Source organism: Passer montanus, unplaced genomic scaffold (genome assembly GCF_014805655.1).
Source record: "Passer montanus isolate IOZ18808 unplaced genomic scaffold, ASM1480565v1 scaffold18, whole genome shotgun sequence".
NCBI classification, from domain to species: Eukaryota; Metazoa; Chordata; class Aves; order Passeriformes; family Passeridae; genus Passer; species Passer montanus.
The window spans coordinates 7,142,709-7,165,994 of NW_024365381.1; the positions used below are offsets into that span (position 1 = coordinate 7,142,709).

The following is a 23,286-nucleotide window of genomic DNA, read 5'->3' on the forward strand; positions in this document are numbered from 1 at the left end:
TTGTCACGGAGCAGAGCTGCAAGTGGGTGTTTGCTGTGAAAACAGACAAATACTTTCACTGTCTCTGCATACAGTCTGATAAAGATCTGCGTGTGGGCTTGGTGCTTGTGCTGCTCCTACCACCACCTCCTTTCCACATAAGGAATGAGTGAGGCTAAAAGCTTGTTTCTTCCCGTGATGGATGTAGCCCAGGCATGGAAATTGCTCATTGCTTCTGTCATACTGCTACAACCGACGTAGGGAAGTCCCAGAAGCAGAATCTGCACTCCAGTCTCTGCTGCTGACTAAAATGGGTAAACTCGATTTAGAGAATTCAGAGTATTAAATTCTGGTTCTGGCTTATTTGTAAGCAAACATAATTTTTTTCTCCTGGTGAGTCCTCTGTAGACCTGCAGCAAGGAACTTTTGATAACTAGCTGGGAAAATGGTTTTTTTCCCCTTAAATGTCCCTTTTCAATTTATGTTACTAGAAAGGTATTTCTTATTGCTACAAAACATTTGCTGATCAGTTCTTACTGAGAATGTAAGCACGCTCTTTTTCATTAGCTGTAGTGCAATAGGAAATATTGTATCTTGGGTTTTATTAACTACATCTTAAAAGATTGTAGGTTGTGGTTACTGTATTGGGAAAAAATCCCTCGAGTAAATTCCAAGAGTGAAGTCAGAATTTGTTGTATGCCTGTATTTGATGTGCTTCATGAGTGCAGGGTGGTGCTTGGGATTTACTGTCACACCACTTGGTCTGGAAGTTGCTGAGCTCATGTAAGGTTGTCTTGTCTAGCTGCATTGACAGAAGGAAGTACTGGAAAATTCTAGCAATGATGGTGTTGAAGTGTCATACAAGAATTCAGAGTTTCCAGTAAAAATGAATTAGCAATTCAATTTTTTGTCCATTGGTTTGTACTTTGGTTATAACAGTTGGAGGTCTGGCACGTAGTTCCCATCGTGTTAGAGGCATTTTAAAGCAGGAATGTCAGACACTAACTTGCCCTGGTAAACCAGGATATTGATGAGTCTTAACAGAAACAAAACTAGGTGATAATGATCCAAGTGCAGCAAATCTTCAAAGTTGTAAACTGTCACCTGCTGACCAGGTGGTAGTGGTCAGCTCAAGAGAACACCAAGGAAACCAGCCTAATTATTGCTCCTATGCTATAATTTCTAATGTTTGAAAGGATTATACTAACATAAAATTATTTTTTCATGGATAAGTCCCTTCTCTTTGCCAGCCACATTCTTGAGCTGTCACATTACTGTCCTATTTTTGTGAAGGTAATATCCCTCACAGCAAGTCACCAAAATCATTGAGCAGCTCTGAAAGGCAGAGAGAGCTCTTCATTGATAGGCCTGGGTATCACCTGGCTGCAACTCTCCCTGTGGTATCTGAATTTGTTCATCTGCAGTCTAGCTGCTCAGAAATACTGCTTCCTTGTAGTACTGTTGTAGAGACTGGAGTAAGATAATTAGAGTCACCAGTGTTATAAAAAATTAGAAAACATTATATGAAAAACACAGCTCTGTAACTGCATAATTCCAGTATTACTTCATTGTTAATTGGCTTCTAGCATGAAGACAAGATTTTGACTTTTGACCACTAGTTCATTTCCTTTTAGATATTTCCTCTCCAAATTTGTGTACTTAAAACTTCAGAGTTGAATATCAAGAAAAATTATTCTGTCGACATAAAGTGAGGATTATACCTCCAGTATGGAATAACCAGCAGGCTCTAATGAACCGCTGAGAGAGAGATGTCCTGTTTTGTTTCATTTTCTTTTGCAAATGTTTTAAATAATACAATGATGTTCAGTCAAATTCTAATGCAGATATTAAATAACTTTCTTTTTCCATAGCCTGCCAACAACTTTTGCAACTCTGGATATTGACGGTGTAAGAAAAATAATCTTTGCGCTTCCAGGTAAGATGTTTTGTGGATTGCTTTTGTTGCTATGCATAGATGACAGACATGAAACAGAAAAGTGACACTTCACAGCACCTGTGCCTGGTGTTGGCCCCTAAGGAAGGTACCTGTAAGATTTTCTCAGAAATTTCCAGAAGATATGGACTTACAGGGATGTGCTAAGGAGTTCTTTTTTGTCCTTGTCCTCAGAATTTTCTGGTACAGGTCTTAAGATTTCTTCCATCAAACAATTTCCTTACATTTTTCACAAGGATGTTTTTTTTCCACAGCTCCCTGCACCTTCACCATAAATATCCTGTGGGTGTAAGTCAGTGCATCCACTCTGACATACTGAAAATGGAGACAAAAATGAGGGAATGCCAAGGAACATGTCACGGAATATTTTTGTTTATCAGGCTCATGCTGTGGAACCAAAAGAGGGCAGCATGGCTGCACTGCTGCCTGGGAAAGCACTTGTTTAGAATAAAGATTTCCTTATGGATTTCTGTCCTTCTAAATGAGGAGGAATTTATTTTATTCTTATTGCTCTGGCTTTCCATGAATTTTGACTACACAAGCAATCCTTGATTGCTTGACAAGCTGGTGGTTTTCAGATGTATCTCTAGTGCTTCTACCCCTCTTGCTCTAGTTGTTGCAGTACATTTTCTTACAGGGGAGAGATCAGTGGAGTATCCATCTGATCATAGTATATATTTTAAAACTCTTGTCTAGGGAAATCCAGATATGTAAGACAGTGGTGTTTGACAGGTGGTCATACACCTCTTTTGTGCAACAGAAAACATATAAATCAGTAGAATTCTCCTTAGAATTTGTCCTAAAGCATTTTGCTACTCTGTTAGGGAATTGAAAGTTATTCTTCCCTTGGTGTCTGGGAACCATTAGTCATGAATAAAGAGCTCGGTGAGGGTAGAGCCATTAACTGTGCACAATTAACTCTGCTCCAGCCCCAGACAAATGTAGGTTTAGGACAAAGGCAGCAGAAGAACAGAGGCAAATGAAAGAGGTAGGGCCTGAGGAACATGGGGCAGTTCTGGTCAGAGCAGGACTTCATCACACATCATCCAGAGTGTAGCTTGACAGGTGGACTTGAACATGCCCCTTGCCACACACCTCTGTAGTCTGTACTGTATGCAGTACGTAGCATGGAAAGCTCTGTAGAGTCCTTTAAAATGAAATTGCTATAAAACATAAATTCACTTTCAGCATTTCAGAGTAAACCAAGAGGGCATCACCACCAACTGTTCTTTGTCCTACAGGCAATCCTGTGTCAGCTGTTGTCACCTGCAATCTCTTTGTTGTTCCTGCACTGAGGAAAATGCAGGGTATCCTGGATCCTCGGCCCACCATCATCAAAGCCAGGGTAAGAAGCTTATCCTCTAGTTAAAAATTCTCTCAAGATGTTGAAGCACAGCTCTTTGGGCCCTAAAAGACTGTTGTGTTTATGGAGTCTGAGCCCTAGACTAGTTCTGGCAGTGGAAGGATGTTCACACAAATAGAGGCACATTCTCAGTCTCTGTTAATGGTAATATTCAGTAATTTTTTAGAGTTAGATTGCCATCTAATGGAGCAAGATATATAGATGCAGAGGCAGCCATTTGCCAATCAGACAGGAAGGACAATCTCCTGTTTAAAAAATACATTTGTTTTAGGCTATGGTAAAAAATGCAGAGTAATCTGTGAATATCTAGAGCTGGATAGTTCTGTATTAGCAATAGAAAAGACAAACTTTAAAGCCTTCTTGTTGAGTTATTTATAAAAGAAACCCACACGCTCCTCATCCTAAGCAATATAAATTCCTTAAACTCTTCTCACTTTTCTAATAAATCATGGATAGTGTAACTCTATTTAAAATAGATTTAAGGCATGTTATTATAATGTCTTCTTCTTCTGTTTTTGATCCAAATAAAGTACCAAGGCATACATCAACTTTTGTAGTTTTCTTGGTGTTCTTGGCTATGCTCTTGTCTTACAGCTTATCCCATGTCTCTTTTTTGCCCTTCCTCAAGCATCCAGATTTTATCTTACAGCTAAAATATTCTAAAAAAGAGAGCAATTTGCAGTGACCTTCACTTTTGCATGTATTTTCCATTATGAGCCATCGCCTGTATGTCTTTTCATTTCTAAGATTGGCCATTTTCCTTTTGTCAGAGCTAACAGGATTTTGAATGCAAATACCATTTTTATCTTTATACAATGTAATCCAAAGAGACCAGGCTTTTTTTCTAGAGAAGTACTATCTGTAAACTCTCTGTAAAGGAACAGTTTTGGAATATTCCACTTAATGCACATAGACTCCTCCAGACACTTTGATATTGTAATTTCACAGTTGTATTTCCTTAAATACTGCAGTCTCTTAAATACTGCAGTCTCTGCCATCTACAGCTTTTAATCTTGCACTAGACACCATCTGACCTCAAAATGCAAGTTTTTGAAAAGACTGTTTTTAAGGAAAAACAACTGAGCATATTATTCCATTATCTTAGACAGTGCCATGTGAATGCATGACATGTTCATCCTTTCTTTTTTAATCCTACAGTTATCATGTGATGTAAAATTGGACCCCCGCCCAGAATATCATCGGTGCATTCTGACTTGGCATCACCAAGAACCACTACCCTGGGCACAGAGTACAGGTCAGTGCCAGTCACACAGACTGACAGACACTCACACACAGCCTTGCCTTCCTAAAGATGTGTCTGTGAACAACCAAGAGTGTGCACATGTTTTTCTCATAGAACCTACTTTATGCAGACTGATTTGCTCACACATTTGTGCACATGCATACACATACATTTTAGTAAAAAATTCAGTGCTGATATTGCTTGTCAGTTTAACCATTCAAACATCCTTTATTTGAATAGCCTGCCTTATGTATACACACACACTACATGTGTGTGCTTGCATATGTGCATACATTCCTTTTTTTAAACATCTAAGCTTACTCGCAGTCAGGCACATTTGCTTCCTTTTGCTGTTGTGCATGTACTAAACAAACACAAGTTGGGGCAGAGATAGGAGTAATACAAATAAAAGAAGTGTGATTTTAGCTGAACTGGAAAAGTAGAAAAGATAGCAGAGGCTCTAGATGTTCTCTTAAATCAGACTAATGACTTATTAGTCGTGTTTACCACCTAGGAATACTTCTGAATACTCAGCTGCAGTTGTGGTAAATACTCGATGTGAATACTGGTTCAGCTATGTACTGCTAGAACGCTGACTGTGACACTTTTGCAAGAGATTTAGGTCCTTAAACAACTGTCTTTTTGCTACATCCAAATTGTTCAACAAAAAGCATTATATATGAGTCTCCACAGGGAAATTTTAGTTCAGTTCTGGGGCCCTCATTACAAGAAAGTCATTGAGGTGCTGGAGAATTTCCAGAGAGGGGCAGTGAACTGGTGAAGGGTTTGGAGGGCAAGGTCTGTGAGGAGTGGCTGAGGGGGCTGGGGGTGTTTAGCCTGGAGAAAGGAGAATCACTGGAGATCTTAGCACTCTCTACAACCACCTGAAAGGAAGTTGTAGCAAAGTGGGGGTGGCAACAAGTGACAGGACAAGAGGAAATGGTCTCAAGCTGCACTAGTGGAGGCTCAGGTTGGACATCTGGAAGAATTTCCTCTTGAAAGGGCTGTTGAACTTTGGAACAGGCTGCCAAGGGAAGGGGTGGAGTCACCATCCCTAGAAAAGTTCAAGAAACAATTGGACATGGCACTAGTGCTATGGTTTAGTTGAAATGGTGCAGTTCTGTCAAAGGTAGGACTTAATTATCATGGAGGTTTTTTCCAACCTGAATTATTCTATTCAGAGAGAATAGAGTTAATCAAATTTGTTCTAGAACAGGATATTAAAGACATTCTAGACTGTCCTGATTTTAGTGTTTGTACAAATTGAAAAATAAAGTAATTTGATAGGATTACCAATTTACTAAGACAAGATACATGGTACAGATAATGTGGAAGGCTGGATAGGAAAGCAATCAGCAACAAGAGTGATGATTTTGAGAACCAGTGCAGTGAGAGGCTGACTAAATCTCCACAGAGTTCTTTCTCTGTTTCCATCACCTTGGAACAGCTGGAACAGCAAGATCCCAGCTCCATGAATAAGTTAGCCACATAAACATTTTCATCATAACAGCTTTTGTTTGTTGCACCATGTTGCAGCATTTGGAACTAACTGAAGACTCCACTGAAATTGTTCTGCCTCTCTCCTGTAGGGAATCAGATGAGCAGTCGTCTGATGAGTATGCGCAGTGCCAATGGACTGTTGATGCTACCTCCAAAGACAGAGCAGTATGTGGAGCTTCACAAGGGGGAGGTGGTGGATGTCATGGTCATTGGAAGGCTATGATGTCACCAGCAAGAGCGAAGCTTTGATGCATGTCCACATATCATTGACTGTATCCTGTAATATGCAACGGCACAGCTAGTTTTTCCGATTTGGATAAAAGTTGATCAGTATAGTCAACATCTTGAAATATATTTCAAATGGAATTTAAATAAATACCTTTTAAAAAAAAAACTTTAAAACAAATCTTAACAAAGAAATTTATTCTGATTATATCAAAGCAACTTTTTCCTTTTCTTGCAATTGCTTTGTGTGTTCAATGCTAGTTCTAATAGCGGTAGCTTTTAGTAGACAGCAGTAGGTGCCTGCAGAACTTGTGTTTTTTCTCATCTTTAAGATACAACTACTTACGCTCTTAAAACAAGGCTGTCTGCTTATTTATACTAGCGTAGACAACACTTGGATTTCCCTTATTAGTATGCTTCATAACCGCTTCACAGAGAGCTTCTGCTTGTTCTTTATCTTGTATCTCGTGTTGATGTGCACAGTGCCAAAAGCAGAGTGGCTGCACTGGGAACCCAATGAAGCCCCGAGGTTTCCTCACCTCGCTGCGCATTCAGGGATGTCTCTTGTCCCGGCAGCCACCCAGCTCAGTACTCTTGGGCAGTAACTGGATACCTTTTATTTCAACAAACAAAAAAATTGCTTCCTTAAGTGCTGACAGCCTTTTTAACCAATACATTTAAAAATGTACAGAACTAAAAACTAAAAAAAATCAAAGACTGATCTTGTACAGATATTAGTGTTACCAGCATTCGTGTGGAAATTAAATGAGCAAAGAAATAAAACTAATGTTAAACAACTCTGTACCATAACATTTTCTGTAATGATATTGAAACTTAAATGAATAAAAAAATCCTCAATCATTATTTAAAATTTCACCTGTTCAGCCTTGTTGTTTGAAACAAAAAAGTAGTTATTTAAGAGGGTATTTGGGGTGGGGGAAGAGTGTAGGGATGAAGAGAAATAGTATGTCCAGTCCAGGGCCTTCCCTCATACACAGTGTCATGAGTGAACTGAAACTGCAGAGTGAGCTCTCTCACACCTCCTAAAGGACAAAACAGAAGCAGCACTTGGAGGTGGGATGCGGTCTCAATCACACTAATCAAAGCTGGAGAATAGTCCTTTTCCCCATATAAATTGCATAGCATTTGCAAACAGCTCTTGTGCTGCACTGTCTGGAATTTGATAAAGTGTTCTTTTTATATTTCTTTTTTCCCGTGAGATAAGGACTTTTCAGTTCCCACCAGACTGTGTATTTTGGTAGCTTCACATTTCATCTGGGATTAAGACCATAGCAGTGCCCTACAACACCTTGTTTCTTGGACTTCATGGGTAAAATGCTATCCCACCAACTCCATTTGTGAAGCCAGAGCATTTATCTATAGTATTTTTTGAAGACTTAGGGAGAACACAGAAAATTTAAATCCTGACCGCGACATTGGACCAGAGCTGTAGTTCCATGATAACTGCAGAGGGTATCCCTCTAGGCTGGTTTCAAAACCAAACTCTGTTTGCTGTGAAACTCCCTGTGTGGGCCATTGCAAAGGTTGAAGGCAGGTAGGCATACACTGTGTTTGGAGGCAATCCAGGGATTGATTGATCAGAGAAACAGTAACAGAACTTGCTGATCATAGGTTTTTTGTTCTGGACTACGTGTCCACATTTGTGATCTCTCTATGTAGCAGCAGGGGGGTACCAAATTAAATTCATGGATGCCTGTTTTTACTGTACTAATATTTTAAACCACAGAAGGAAGAGTGAGGTGGGTTAACTCATCTCTGAGAAATAATGCAGAACATTGTGTGTTATAAGCCAAAGGATTACTATAATGTATAAGGGTTATTATAGGCAGCATGTGTAATGAAAATCAGAAGTTTATAAAGGACAGCAATTACATAAAGACTCACTAGCAATCAAGTTCAATCGTTGTCTTAAAGGCAGAGTCTACTCCTTGAGTACATGCATTAGACACATTTGGATATAGAACTGTGACATTTTCACACTCTCCCAACTCTATTTCCTCAGAGGAAATAAAAATAAGGAGCCAGAGTCCATATCAGGTTACGTTATCAAGCAAAAGTTGGGGCTGAAAATTAATGATTCTTATACTCTTACCTGACAGGAAACTAAGAGTAACAAGAGAGTAGATATTGAAGTGCACAAGCACAAAATTTGCGAAAACCTTTATTTTGCCTTATCCGGCAAATTGAAGTTAGTTTATAATATTGGGGGGGAAAAAACATGAAAATTGTCTGTCTTTTTTGCTGCACTTTCCAAACATTTCTGATAGACTTTTATCCCAAATAAATTCAGGAATATATTCCCAACCTAATATTTCTTTTGTGAGGGTATTTGATACATTTCCCAAAATTCCCGGTAAAAAACTGTGCTTGAATGCTTTATATCTACAGTAGCCTCCTTTTTGATTCTAAAGCCAGCTGGTGTTACTCCCATGTAAAAGGTGAAACCTAAGGACTACAGGTTAGACATGGAAGAGCATTTCTGCATGTACTGAAGAAAAGCAGAGACTCCTCTAGGAGAAGAGGACAATCAAAGTCACAACTATTGATGACAAAGGGTTTGCATGGGCAGAACAGCTGTAGCAGCTGGTGGTCATTAAAGCAGCAATCTGTAGAATAGCTTCCCATACCTGTATTTGGTCTATAAGTTGCAATTAAGTGCCTTATCCTCATGACGGAGAACATGATCTCTAGCAACTACAATCCTTCTCCTTCCTAGTGCCAGCTGGTCTCAAGAGACAAAGCAGAGCATTTTCAGCATGATACTATCAGCAGCTGGATTTCCATATTTACTCCAAGTGAAAAATGCCACACTGGTGTTTCTTACGTGTTTTCTTATGGGTTTTGTTTGGTTGTTTGTTTTCTTTCAAACTTGACTGTTGTTTTCTAGTAAATCTATCCTATCCTCCACTCAGAGAGATGAGTTGTCATGCTGGATTTAAAGTCAGCATTGAAATGCAGGCAAATCTTGGGTAATTTGTGGGGAGGAAAAGCCTGCACATTTTGCAAATGTTACAACCTCATGAGCTGCTGTTAGCTGCATGTTTTCTGGAAGGGCTCAGTGACTCATATTCAGCATTCAATTAAGACTTGCTCTTTGCATTTGTGCAATATCGCACACAAGCTGATAAAGTTCTTGGAATATAAAGCCTTCAAAAGGTGATGCACAGAGGCTCAGTTGCTCTCTAGTTTTAGACTGATCTGGCTCAGAAGACTTGCTCTATTCCAGCACCATGCAGCGATACCAAGCATGCTCTGTCCCCATGCAAGGACTTCTGCATTTCCATGGACCCAATCTGTGTTTAGAAATGCAAGCAACCAAGTAATTTTTGCAGAGTTAATTCACAAGCAAAACCGAAACCTTATTGTACTCTACTAACTCTGCAGATTATCTGAGTATACGACAGAAGACAAAGGTATTACCCTGACCTTGATAACCAGGGACTGAAAAATAAAGTTACTTCAAGACAAGTGTAAGATAAAATCAAAGGTAAGTGTATGTATAAATATATATACACACATATATATTAGCACACAAAAAACTGCCCCACTGGACTGACAAGGAGGAATGCAAAGTGGTTTTTGTCAGTACCTGGCATATCAGTACCTATCCTCATGCAGATATTACTGTGGCCCAAGACAATATAACACATTAATGTGTCTGACAAGAGCCTTTCCTATTTAGGTCTGTCTGTTATGGCAAAGTAACCAATAACAGTCATTTTGAAATGTGCTGATTGAACCACTAAGGGGGACCCAATTTTGTGACCATGTACAGACCAGACCTGGAGCCGAGAAGCCAACATGGACATTTTCAACACACCTCCCTACGCTGGCAATGACTGATACTAGCAGGAGAAGCTTCTGTGAAGCTACTTAGGAAACTGCTGAGAAGGAAACAACATACCACCAGAATCATCCTTGCACGGTGTGTGGCCTGTGCACTTCTAGATTTGGTTTTTTTTCAAATTGGCCCTCTGCAAAACACTGGCCAATAGTTCACACCTCCAGAGAAGTGTAAATGCATGGCAAGGAGATAATTATCCAGATTCCAAATACTACTCCACCCAATGTTTGTGGCAAAAACTCCCACATTTTCCCAGTGTGAAGCAGTATCTCCTCTGTTTTACTCTGAATCTGCCATCTCCTACTTCTGTTTGATGCCTCTTAGTTTTTTTGTTGCAGCAGACAAAGAAGTCACCCTCACTTTGCCACCCATAATTTTATAGATGGCTATCTTCTGAATTGAATGTCCTAATCTATGTAGTCTGCCCTTTGTGGTCACAGACCATATGCAAGTGTCTGTAACTTGGATGATCTCTATCACAGATTCATGGAACCATCAAGGTTGGAGTGGACCTTCAAAATCATCAAGTCCAACCACCAATGCAGCACTGTCATCCCTAAACCACATCACCCATCCCTGTTGCTCTTCTTTCACCCTCTTCAGGTCTGTCAGAAACAAGGAGATCAGAACTGCATACATATTAAAAGACACCACTATCTCATACTAATCACATCATGATGACTTCTGTTTGTTCTCTATTTCCTAATATTTTTTGTTCTTCAGTACTTCTGACTGATATGTTTTTATGGATCTTAAAAATCTTTATTGGTAATATTCTTATTTTCTTAAAAGAGATGACCTTAAGTTCTCATGCTTTACTGGTAGTATCCAACCTGGGAACAGTAATTATAATTCCAGTTTAAGAAAATAATCTCATATGAGTAACTTTACTTTTATCTAATTTCCTTAGCTGTTTTTACTCACTTCCAGTCAATTTTGAGAATTCCATGTGCAATTCTTGCTCCTGGTAAGTGGGTATCGTCCTGGAATTTAGTTGCCTTCAGTTCAGTCTGATAAATAGAGACTGCAGTGATCCTACCTCCACTGAGGATCTGTTCGATGTTTTGTGGAAAGACTGCTTTGGTAGTTTGACAACTATGCTGTAATATTGATACTTTACCTTATTATGTCTGATCTTTTCTTGTGGTTTCTTGCCAGCTAAATTTCTTGCTGTTGCTGACAGCCTCTTCAGCTGTGCTCATTTCAGGATGCTGTTGCATTGCTTTGGTGAACTGCCAGAAGACCAAGACCATCCTCATGTATTCATGGAGATACTGCAGAGAAAAAAAAGAATTTGGTTTAATATTTTCCTATAGCTTTCTTGTATTTGGATGAAGCTGCTGGAACAGGCTTGTTCATGGTCAAGGCTGCTGATCAGTCTCCAGGGATGTGGCTCTGCAGAGCTTTGTGGCTCAGGGCATGGGCTGCACTCAAGAGAATTAGCTCGGGCAGTTGTGTAGGCGAGTGAACTGGAGCCAGTGCTGCTGACAGCAGGTTGGTTGTGGTGTACTGTGCTGCCTGCCAGGACTTTTGTGTCAGAGCTAGGTAGCTATTCATCACTAAAGATATTGAATCATGAAAATAAAAATGGCCTGAGAGCTATTTACCTGCCAGTCTTAGGAGGGGAGAGGCACACATGCAGATGCAGTGGTATTTGAGCCCATCTGACTAAAAGATAGCTGACACATCCATGACTGACTTTCTGTAATTTACTCCCTAATGGCTGAATCCAATCAATTTGCCCAATGTGCTATGAAGAGCCAAAGAACAGAGCAGAAGATGGGATTTAATGTGCTCTTGGCAGTCTGCATTACAAAGGAGTCATGCTGCAGCTTTCTCCATTAACTGGATTTTTTCTAAGAGGTGGTGACTAGGGTTAGATTAAAACAAAAACTAAAAACCCAAAACAAAACAAAAATAAACCACACACAAAACCAAAGAAAACCTAAAATAAAAACAAACAAACAAAACCACCCCAACCAAAACAACAACAAAAAAGCCAAGTTAACAGTCCTTTGTTAAGGACTGGGATAAAAAGCAGACACACTAACGATCACAAAGGGGCTGGTGGCTGGGCAAACCCAAATAACACCTGGGCCAAGCTTCTCCCAGGCCCATCACTAGCAGACACAGCAAGGACACAGGTACAGGCAGTCAGATGCCCATTATGTATGACATTCAGAGACTTCTCAGCAAAGGAGAATATGTTCTTTTTATTTCTGCTTCCATCTTCAAGAACAAGTTTGTCCAGGTAAAAAGTCCTTGAAATTAAAGCATTTAGCATGCAAAAAATAAAATTGCTTGCAATTATTACAATTTTTCTTTTTCTCCGTCAGTTCAACAGGTACTCCTCATTCAGTTATTCTCACTCTTGCTTTTCTGTATTTACTACACACATACAGATATATTTCCCTTCTATAGACTCACTCTGCTCACATTTTAAAGGCAATAGTTCTGAAACCCAGCAATAGCAATGATGCAGATTACAGAAGGACAAAGATTTGTTTTCATTTTCCTTTGTGAGGCCTTACTCATTTCTGTAGCAGCAGCTAGAACTGTTGTAGATTAAAAAAAATACAGTTCTGTGCTGCCTCATTAAGGTTGTTAGCCACCAATGGCAGTTCAACCTAGTCAGAATCAAAGCCAGCCCTTCCTGGGCAATCTCTCACCACTTGCAGATTCTCCTACCCTTGCAGTATAACCATCCTCCCTGCCTGTCATCCAGCACTGGCCAAAGCCCTGCAGGACTCTGGCAGCAGCCCACACTCCTACAATTCTGCATTCACAGTGTGCCTAAAATATGTGAATTCTATTTATGTGCTGTACATCAACAGTGTTTTTCACAGGATTTCACTCTCTCCCTTTGTGATAATTATGACATCCTTTGGTCTTACCTTGATTAATTAAATCTTACATTGTTGATACACCTGCAGAATGCTAATGAGCTATGAGTCTCCTTTTTCAGGATACTTTATGATTTATTCCTGCTTTATTTATCAGACCTCATTTACTACAAAGAAGGCAGCTGCCCTAACCAATCAACCCAAGCAAATAGCTCCATTACTTATTCATTTACACTAAAATAAAATTTAAAAGTAGCCTTTGATCTTTTTTACATACTGTGTCTCACCTTTGGGAGGAGATTCTACTAGACATACAGAAATTTAATGCACCGTCCTCCCCCAAATTCCTTCTTAGGACACTTTATCTCTGATGCTTGTCAAAACCAAGCTCTGACAATGGTACATAACATGTGATTTCATTATCAACTTAATAATATGGTTATACTTATCAACTTATTCTTCTTGTATTTTCTCATTTTTCTCTTTCTCTAATTTTGTATCTCACACCTAAATTACCTGGGATATTTTTCCAGTCTGTTTTAGAACAGCACTTAGCAGGATCCTGGTTCAAAACCATTAACATCACAGTAATTCTAGAAAGACAGTGAATCATCATAACAGTGTCTCTTCTATCATGTTTATACTAGGAGAAATTATTGATAATAGTACTCAAGAGGTTTCTGACCACAGCAATCAGGTATCCAATGTTTTGAATTACACTTGAAGAGTGATTTGCAATCATCCTTTATCCTTATTCAGCTTCTTTCCCTTCTTTTCATTTATGCATACTCCTGTTTCATTATTCCACATTCTCCTCTCTCCTCACCAACCCAGCAGATAAGCTCTAGGGCCACCAAGCCAAACCACTATGAAATCTATTGGTAGTGTAGTCTCTGGTAGGCAAATGTCAGCACTGATGGAGCTTTTATTTTTTTGTTCAGGTTAATCAAAAACAGAACCCATTTGTCCACAACTGACCCAACTGTGTGATCACTGATCCCTGTGCTGTCAATCCCTGTTCACCAATGCCTCATGTGATGCTGACAGCACACCCATGTTCCCAGAGGTAAAAATGAAAAACTACTGGAACCTCTCACAGTGGCCATCCCATATGAAATATGTGGATCTTCCCAGGTGAGTTAGCACCAAGAAGCATTAAATATTTCCTTGAAGATTAAATAAGAAGTATGAATGTATTTCCCATTTCCATACACTGTTTTTCTTCTTTTAAGGGTGACTTTATTAACAGACCTTGTGACCCTGAGACAAAAGCCAGCTTCTCTGGGCCTCTACAGAGCTCATATTTACACTGGCTCTTTGTCTCAGCATTAACACTATAAAGTTAGGAGAAACAAATTTAAAACACACCTTTTGGCCCCACTCCAGTAATCATTTCAGGCTAATGCTACCCACATTCATATAGATAGAAAATCACTACTAATACTTAATAAACCTCTCTCTAAATGTATCAGAAGCTGAAAGCTGGTAGCAAGATTGGGATATAGGACTCTCAGGAAATAAGACAGTAGAATAAAGGCACTGTAGAGACAAGAATGCAAAGAATGTGAGAAAATAAGAGGGTTATAGAATGTCTTAGATGATATTTTTCTGCTTCAGCAATACCTACAGAGCCACCATTCTTCTGTTGTCAAAGACTAGATCTTTTACCAGCTTCTGGACATAAACTGACCTGACATGAATGTGAGCTCCTGTGTGTATAGCCATTGTCACTAGTGATGCAATATAATAAAGTCAAGATCCAGAACAAGAATCTCACTTTTTCTTTGCAGAATAGATGTCTTATTTTCTCCAGTCATACTTCCAGTAGAGCTTCAATAGCTTGAAGTGCCTGTTGCTCACTACTGACTTCTCTACTTCAATGATCTTCTTTCACACACTTCTCCATTTTGCTAAGTCATGAAAGTATGCATGAGCTCTTGTACAATCAACCCCCTTTTCTGTCCACATGCTGTTACTGTGTGGTCTTCTTTATTTCTGGGGTTTAAGTTTGGATTTTCTTTTATATTATTACATCCTCCCTGTTCTCTTCCTGTTTAGACAGAAATCTTTTTGACTTACAGGTATCCCTATCTCAGCTACTTGAAAGAAGACAGAAAGATTTTAGTAGGGACCGATGTCAAAATCTGGATGGGCAGAGAGCAAAGATCTCATCTCTGTTTCCAAACAAGAGCAAAAACAGAAGAGCAAAAGCACAGAAAACATGAAAACTAGTTCTATATGTCTGGAAAATTAATCTAATATATTTAGTTTCTGCTGCTGACTTTGAAAAGTAATTTGTGTCAGATTTTTGTCTTCAGAAAATATGCTATTGCAAAACATTTACAGGTTCACTGTGAAATACAAATTGTAGTTCCCAGACTTTGGTTTCTCAGATAGATGTTCAGGACTTTTGAAAGACCATTTCAGCAATAACCCTTTGGGTTCACAAAGATGGGCAATCAATCAAAAGTGCATGAATATTCAGTGACTGAAGTGCCAGGGGTCTCCTTGGATGCTGAAGGATCTGCATACAGATACCTTCGATTTAGACTCCCAGTATGTGAAGGAATCATATAGTGTGAGGCTCACTCAATGTTTCCTTTCTGCACAAATCAGCAGTATGTCCTGGCACCAGAAATCTGTCTTTTCTGTATCTCCTGCACTGCCATATGCACCCTGGCTTGCACAGAAAAGGAGCAGATTTTTTGTCGGTGGTGTTGCACAAACTAAGCAAGCAAAACTTAGATGGCAGAAGGAAATGAAAGCTGTCTCTTATACAAGCACCTGCACCACAGCAAAGAACAAGGCTTCACCACAATCACGTGTCAATCAAGTGATGTGCTCAGATGTGTGCTACGTTCAGATGTGTCATAATAAGTGCAGTCCATAACACTCAAATATCTCAAGTGTGCCTGCACCTGAAAACAAGGCTTACTACATAATTTACCAATACATGCTTCTACTGCAGACAGAATAGAGATTAAAATAGCATCTATTTCATATTGATCCTGGTAGATAATGACATTACTAGGGTAAGGCCTATTCCTGAGTTTGTTAGAAATGGCATAATCCTTTTTCCTGCTTTTATTAGGTCAAATACAATGAAGCAAAAAGTGGGGAAAATATTAGACTTCAGGTATGACAGTTTTTCTGATATTTATTCACTTCCCTATTGCTATTCCTAATTTAATAATAGATAAGAGAAGCTGAAACTTCATGGGTTGCAAGTTCTGTAGAAGAAATTTTCCTGTGTACTCCTTGCCAATAGATCAGCATTTGTTTGGCCATATTATTAGAAGATACCCAGTGCTCATTCCCTGCTGTGATTACATCTCACCTTCCAGCTTCACTGGCAGGTTTGTTCTGGAAAGGCCTTGCTGTTTGACTTGTTTGGTGGATGGCAGCCATTGCAAGTCCACTGCAAAACAGATAAAACACAGGATGGTGGAAAGGTTGAGGAAGCTGCAGAGCTACACCAGTTCAAAGAGATAATGCTGGTCCATACCTCCTCTTCCTTTGCAAAACCCCTTGTCTGAGCCTGAATTTCTCTCCAGGTACATATCTGCAGTGTCCTCAAGCATGAGGTCTGCCAGGCTCATGTTTCAAGCAGAATGTGGACCTGTCTTGAAGCACTGTCCAGGAAGTTCTGCTAGGATTAGCATCAGCAGCCTTTCTGACATCCTGCATTTCTGCACAAATCTCTACAGACTATCCATCTGGAACAAGTAGGCACCTAAAGAAAGCCTTCATTAATGTCCACAGTTTCCTTCGTTTATATTTCTCCATTTCTTGTTAGTGATGAAACACTGTTATCTATGCCTGCCAATTACAGAATTCTGAATGCCAGAAACAGAAGCCACTCAACTTATTGATGCCCCTTCATTTACATCTAACCTCATCATCATTTTGCATATGACTGAATCAATCTCTTGAACAAAAGCTTTAATGATCCTCCTTCACACACTTCTCCATTTTGCTAAGTCATGAAAGTTTGAACGAGCTCTTGTTCAATCCACCTCCATTTTTGTGCACATTGTATTACTGTGTGGTCTTCCTTATAGCTGGACAGTGGCCTTCGTGCAGCTCATTGTCCTAATTGCCAGCTGGTGATCCTAAAGTGATCTGCATGATCTGGAGGAAAAGTACTTCAGTTCATGATGTGTTCTCATTTAACTGTTTTCTTAATTTTTTGTGTGCTCACATCTTTTCATCCACACATCTATCTCTCTGAAGATCTTTTTGCTTCTCTCTCAGCATACACTTTGGTAAATAGTTTTTATTTTTCCATTGTTATGTTCTTTTTCACTCACCTCCTCTCTTAGCAGCCATTCATTTAGAAATGGGAGTAATGCAGAGAGCATTGGGCTATGAGGAGATATCACAGTACATGTTTAAGAACTTATTTTACCACTCCACATGAAGTGAAGACAATAATGTATTATTTAATCAAGAGTAACAAATTTGAACACTAGATTAATTATACTCTCATTTCAAATTAATTTCCTGCATTTTAAAATAATCTGTGACAAACATATAGGGACAAACACCTAAATTATATTTTACTAGTACATAGTGCTATCATACTGTATTTCTTGTGATTTTATATTTTCCTGCTACACACATACCACCACAATACTGTATTTCTTGTGATTTTATTACAAAGACTGCAATATGAGAAGTAGTAAAGCAAACAGAAGTGCTTAATATATTTTCCTGCTACACACATACCACCACAGCATCATTCAGACAAAAAAAGCCTCTCTTAATAAATCCAGTATTTGGATCTGCTGCATTGAGGGAAGGAGACCTGCTTATTTATCTTAATCACTTCTCCTCGAGAGTTTTGTCCCCATTTTTTGTCCTGTATAAACAATTTTAGATACTAATTTGGCAGTAATATTTTTTCACTATATTTTCTATAGGAAAGGAAAAATAGCTGATGTATTGTATTCCAATTATTATCTGTTACCATCTTTGTTTCCTTCTGTCTAACTGATCCTTCTCCCCAGATACTCACAGTTTTTCAGCTTTTCCTCTGATCAATTTTCCTGCTCTCTAGATTGCTATTTTTCTCACTTCTCACAATCCTTCAACTCTCCTCTGTACCTATTTCTCTTCATAAATAGTACCTTCCTCCCAAGATATATTTCTTCTCCTGTGCAATCGTGTCCCTTCTTTTCCTTAAATTTCTTACCATGTTATCTGCAAGTCTGCATTCCACTTTCAATTCCCAAATTTGCCATATAGAGGTAAAGGCAGAGTGTGTTCTTCCTGAGTTTCTTAGAGCTGCAGACTCTGCTGTCTTCTCAACCTGCTGATCAGCTTTCAGTAAAGAATAAATAATGACCTTCACATACCCCCAGGCAGGTGCGAAGTATGACAAAGTCAGGACAACTCATACCGGTCATGCAGAGGCTTTTCACACCTCTCAGGAGTTCTGCAAAACTAACAATGATTTCTGCTGTGAGCTGAATAGGTGAGATAGCTTGCAGGAGTGACTAAAGGAGAACAGCAGGGGTGAGACTGGGAAAAGGCCAGAGTTTGGAATACAGAGCACAAATTCTAGTAACCTTCCCCAAAAGGGAGCTCAATTCCTGCTGGTCAATCTCTATTCCTTTGTGATTCTTGATATTTGTTCATCTTATCTGTTCTATTATCTCTTTCGGGTTTTTTTATCTTTCATTTCCTACTTTATTGTGCTGTTTTCTGATGCTTACTGTGTTTTTTTCAGGAAATCAAGAGTGGCAGTAAGTCAAGCAGACTGCTTTAAGTAACATCCCAGATAAAGTTTCTAGTAAGAAAATAAAAGAATAAAGCAAAGCATCGTGGATATAAGATGCAGTTGGAACAAAGGAAAAATGTTCACATGGAAGAAAAAATTCTATTGCAGACTTCAATTCCATTCATAACCTCGTACTATAGCAGAATTAAGTATTCCTGAAATACAAACTATGTATTCCTCTGTACTAGTTCACAACTACACAAGCATCAATAAATCTGGTTCTTTTGCAGTGGAATCTACATTTGTTTAGTGACTGAAACCAATAGTTAGGGAGAGGACTTGTAGATTGCAGCAGAAGGCAAAGAAACAGACACTTGAATTAACCTGTGACTTACACTTTTATTCTTTTTATGCTTCTGATTCAACCAATTCTCAGAACACTGCAGGGGGACAAGTGATAAAGAGAAATATCATATAGTGGGAACAAAATCCTAGTAACACACATTCTATTTCTGCCACAGAACTTCTATAAATGTGGGCAAATCACTCTTCCTTTTCTTCCTCAGCTTCTTCGTTTTGTGGACTGAGGAGAGACAGATATCTCTTGAAAATACAACATACTAATGAGAACCATTGTATCTGGGCCTGGTAATGTTGTTACTCTTATTATTATCTAGATCCTACAAACATTGCTCTCCTACTGGAATACCACGAAGGATTTTTGACAGAATATACTTGCTGCATTATGGACCATTTAGCATCTGAGCACACTAAATTGCTGCTACACTTGCTACCTGTCACTGGCACATCTCCGTGTAGTTCACAGCATGTGCAGTACTGTACTGGAGTTTTGAAGCATAAGTTCTGCACAAGCAGAGCAAAGCATAGGAGATGGGAGGCTCACTGTGCTTTCCTCCAAATGAGCACAGAGGATATACATAATTCACAATATCTGAAGAGACAAATGGCAATCTAAAGTTCCTTGAGAATATAAATTATCTTAATACTCTTTGAGGGCAGCTCATGTGTAATCATATTCCAGTTCAGAACACTGTAAGGAAGTAGTGGCAAATTCAAATTCTTGGTATCACCCATACTGTGAAGAGTGAAATAGCATTCAGTATAATTGGAAATGCCAACATTATTTTTCATGGGGGAAAAAAATTATTATAGATTCTGTTTATCAACAGAACAAAGTAGCATTTACTGACAAGGTGGTCCCAAAGAAAATGATTGTAACAGCATATTTTCTGCTTAAGTTACTTCTGCTCAAGTAAGTACTTGGAAGACACAAAATTTATGAAGTGCTGCTGTATGCTACAAGAACAAATTTAAAATGCTGCAAAAATACAGATCAGTAACATATTTTCATACTCATCAATGCACAGACTGGTGCAGATGCTTACCATCAATCTTCACATAAACTTACACATTGGAAATGAAGATGAAAATTGTACAATGTTGGTAAATTAATTACACAGATTTTGAATACTGCTATATAGATCAAAGCTGTTTATATTAGTCAGCAATGATCATTTTGCTAACACAGAGGTAATAGGTATGAATGATTTCATGCCAAGATATGCTGCATATACTAACTAATAAAATGCAATAAATTTAAGAGTTAATTAAGAATACCTCCCTCATAAGCTAAATACCATGTCTGGAGAAGCATTGCACACTGCCTACGATAAAACATTTATTTGCATTCAAACAACCTGTCTGGATGCAAATAACAGGGCCATCAGAAATAACCTTATCCTAAGGAAAAATGTTAAATCCATCAAAATATAGGGATCAGATGCCAAGCAAGGAGTGATTGTTCTCCAGAGAAATGACATTAATGAGATATACTCTTTCAAATTCTGAGAGCTGAATTGTTGTTAAGTAAATGTATTTGCCCCAATTACAAGTATGTCATAACCCAAGATAAGCTGAAGAGACGGGACTGAAGACTTAACTAAATACTTCCAAAAGACTTAATTTCTGCAGTGGTAAATGTAACAACGGTGACTATAAAACTCATGACATTTGTTCTGAAGTCATTCATTTGGCAAAGCAAAACCAGAATAACTACTCTTGAGCATTGCTGACTGACTGAACTGGTAGATAAGGTCCTTTAACTGCAGAAACCAGGATCACTGAGAATATCCTGTGCTGACTAAAACTGTCACTCTGACAGACCTTGAAGAGGCAAGGTGTGGCAAAGGACTGCTTCCCCATGCAAATGGAGCTGCTATTCAGCCTCAGCTTACTGGAATCCCATCTAAAATGTTCTCAGGCAATGCTGCAAAGAATAAACAACGTCAGAGTATTGCATTTCCCGGACTACAACAGTGGGAAGAGGAACGAATTGCCTGCATTGCAAATGTAGTAAAAAATACCTCTTAATTGCTGTGCCTGGAGCAAAGAAAAATAACTCAGCACAGAGGCTTGCTGGGTTACATACCAAAACTGTCCTATACTGAGCTGATTCAGTACACTGGTATGCAGTGCTGGCTCACCGAGCCAATACAGCCTATCAGCTCCCGTGAAAGAAAAATTACTGCTGGGAGAATGACAGTCATTGAAGATCCTGCAAGCAGTAGAGCTACCAAGCATAATGGTTTTGACTATGCTTTTTAGGAAATATTGCAAAATTGAGCAGTATTCATGCAGTATATTCCAAAGCAATTTTTGCAACCTTCTGGAAAGATGCAGATTCATGAGAATGGTATGGAATTGGCAATGCAGTTTATAGATGTACCCAAGTTAATGAAGACAATCCCTATAGCTCCACACAGCTATGAGGAAAGGATTATTCTCTTAGTATCAAAACAACTTTTTCCCTCCTTAAAGACAATTGTGTAGCTGTTACTGCTTTCTTAAAGGTATCAGGTAGGCCAGCTTTGCTTACGGCATATGACACATGCTGAAACACATGACAAGCAATCCTCCATAATTCACTATTACAAATCAAGCAGCTATGCCTCCATTGCTTGATGGGTAAATGAAATCTACTGGCATTTTATAAGGAAGACATTATATTGGGATCAGCATGGACATCTACAAAGGTACTGGATGCCATACCTGAATACTCTGTGCCAATACTCGTTTTATAGCATGTGATGAAATGACATAAGAAAGATTTTTCTGAGCATGGTTCTCAAAGGAAAAAAAAAAGAAAGGTTGATCTCAGTTTCAGAATATTTGCAATAAAACTTACAGAATTAGGGACCCAAATAAAGGAGATTTTGAGCAACAATTTTAATGCTGGGGAACAACAGACATGCTGGCTGGCAGTTAATAGATGTTGTTTATCATCTGCTGAAAGAAAGCTGAAAAAACAGAGGAATATTCAATCAAAGCTTTTAAAAAGAACAATTTTGAAAGTGATTCTGCCTGATGCTGTATTCAGACATCCATGTTGTTAACGGTACAGCACAGATTAGCCACAAATCTTCTTGCGTCAGTAATTAAGGGAGGGGAGAGTTATCACACTGGGGTGCAGTATCATACAGACAAACTGAAAGTCTATACCAAAAAAGACTCATAAAGCATAGCATGTAAGATTATTTCAGTGAAAACTTAGAAAAAGGGAACAAAGAGAATTATGATGTTGTTTGTGTATGCTTTACAGTATCTTACAGCTGTCTTACCGTACATCTAGTTTGCATTCAAGAGAAAAATCATTGCATTTCAGGTTTATAAAACTGTAGTGTCACACTTTTGGGTGACAAATATATAAAGCACAAGCTTTACACTGCAGCATGATCAGAGAGGAAGGTCTTGTCTTTAACATAATTACCACTACTATGCTGCCTTTCAGGGAAGATGAACCTAAAAGAAGAAGAAGAATCTAAAAACCACAAATGTCTTATTTCAGCAGGATTTAACACCTAAGTATTTTCCTTAGGCAGTATCAACTGCTGAAACTTTTGTTGGTTCTTTTTGTTGGTTCTTTACCTATTTTCTCACAGATCCCTGAGCTATCTCATAGGTTGTTATTTCCTCACAAATAGAGGAAAAACAAGAATCAGCAAACAGATACAAAGAGATAAGATAATCACTAATTTGAGTACAACTTAGTAGGGGAAAACAGTGGAAGAAGGACAGTTTTTATTGCTTGTTCTTTCTTTTCTGGATTAAAAATAGTGCCCCAAAGTGTTACACTAACAACCTCACTTTCTGTTTTTATTTGAGGCACCAATCCTCTGGGAATCATTCCTATTTCTGAGCTTAAAACCCCACATTGAGGGATGAATAGTACTCCCAGATTTAAGACATCTCTTCTGGAGATTAACCTTTTTCTGCAGCTGAACTGCTGCTGGGTTTATGACCCTACTCATAAATATTATGACCTTACTTGGAGTTGTAAAATTTTTTTATCTGAAGGATTTAAGGAGTGGCAGAGGACACTAGAAACCAGAGAGGAAGATGTTCTGGCTACCCAGATGAACGTGAATGCAGAATGAGGTTATTGAAAAGGAAATAAGCAAAAATTCTAGATGCTATCAAGGAGAAAAACATAACTGCATTTGTTGTCTTGAACAATGAAAAATGTTGAAATGAAATTGGATTCCTGCATTGATTTCAAAATTTAGGATTTCTGT

General features: G+C 38.7%; 1 protein-coding gene across 21 annotated transcripts in view; it reads left to right on the forward strand.

The window, feature by feature from the left end:
• The window catches only part of GPHN (gephyrin), a 268,213-nt gene extending 261,078 nt beyond the window's left edge, over positions 1-7,135 (forward strand). For 12 of the 21 annotated variants that reach the window (XM_039704737.1, XM_039704740.1, XM_039704745.1 and 9 more), the window contains 4 exons: positions 1,851-1,915; positions 3,175-3,278; positions 4,455-4,551; positions 6,129-6,262. In XM_039704737.1, coding sequence (XP_039560671.1) covers positions 1,851-1,915; positions 3,175-3,278; positions 4,455-4,551; positions 6,129-6,262 — 400 coding nt within the window. Of the gene's footprint in view, positions 1-1,850; positions 1,916-3,174; positions 3,279-4,454; positions 4,552-6,128 lie in introns of all 21 variants that reach the window. The other 9 variants (XM_039704734.1, XM_039704736.1, XM_039704738.1 and 6 more) reach the window with 2 other exon arrangements.
• The last annotated feature ends 16,151 nt before the right edge of the window (positions 7,136-23,286 follow it).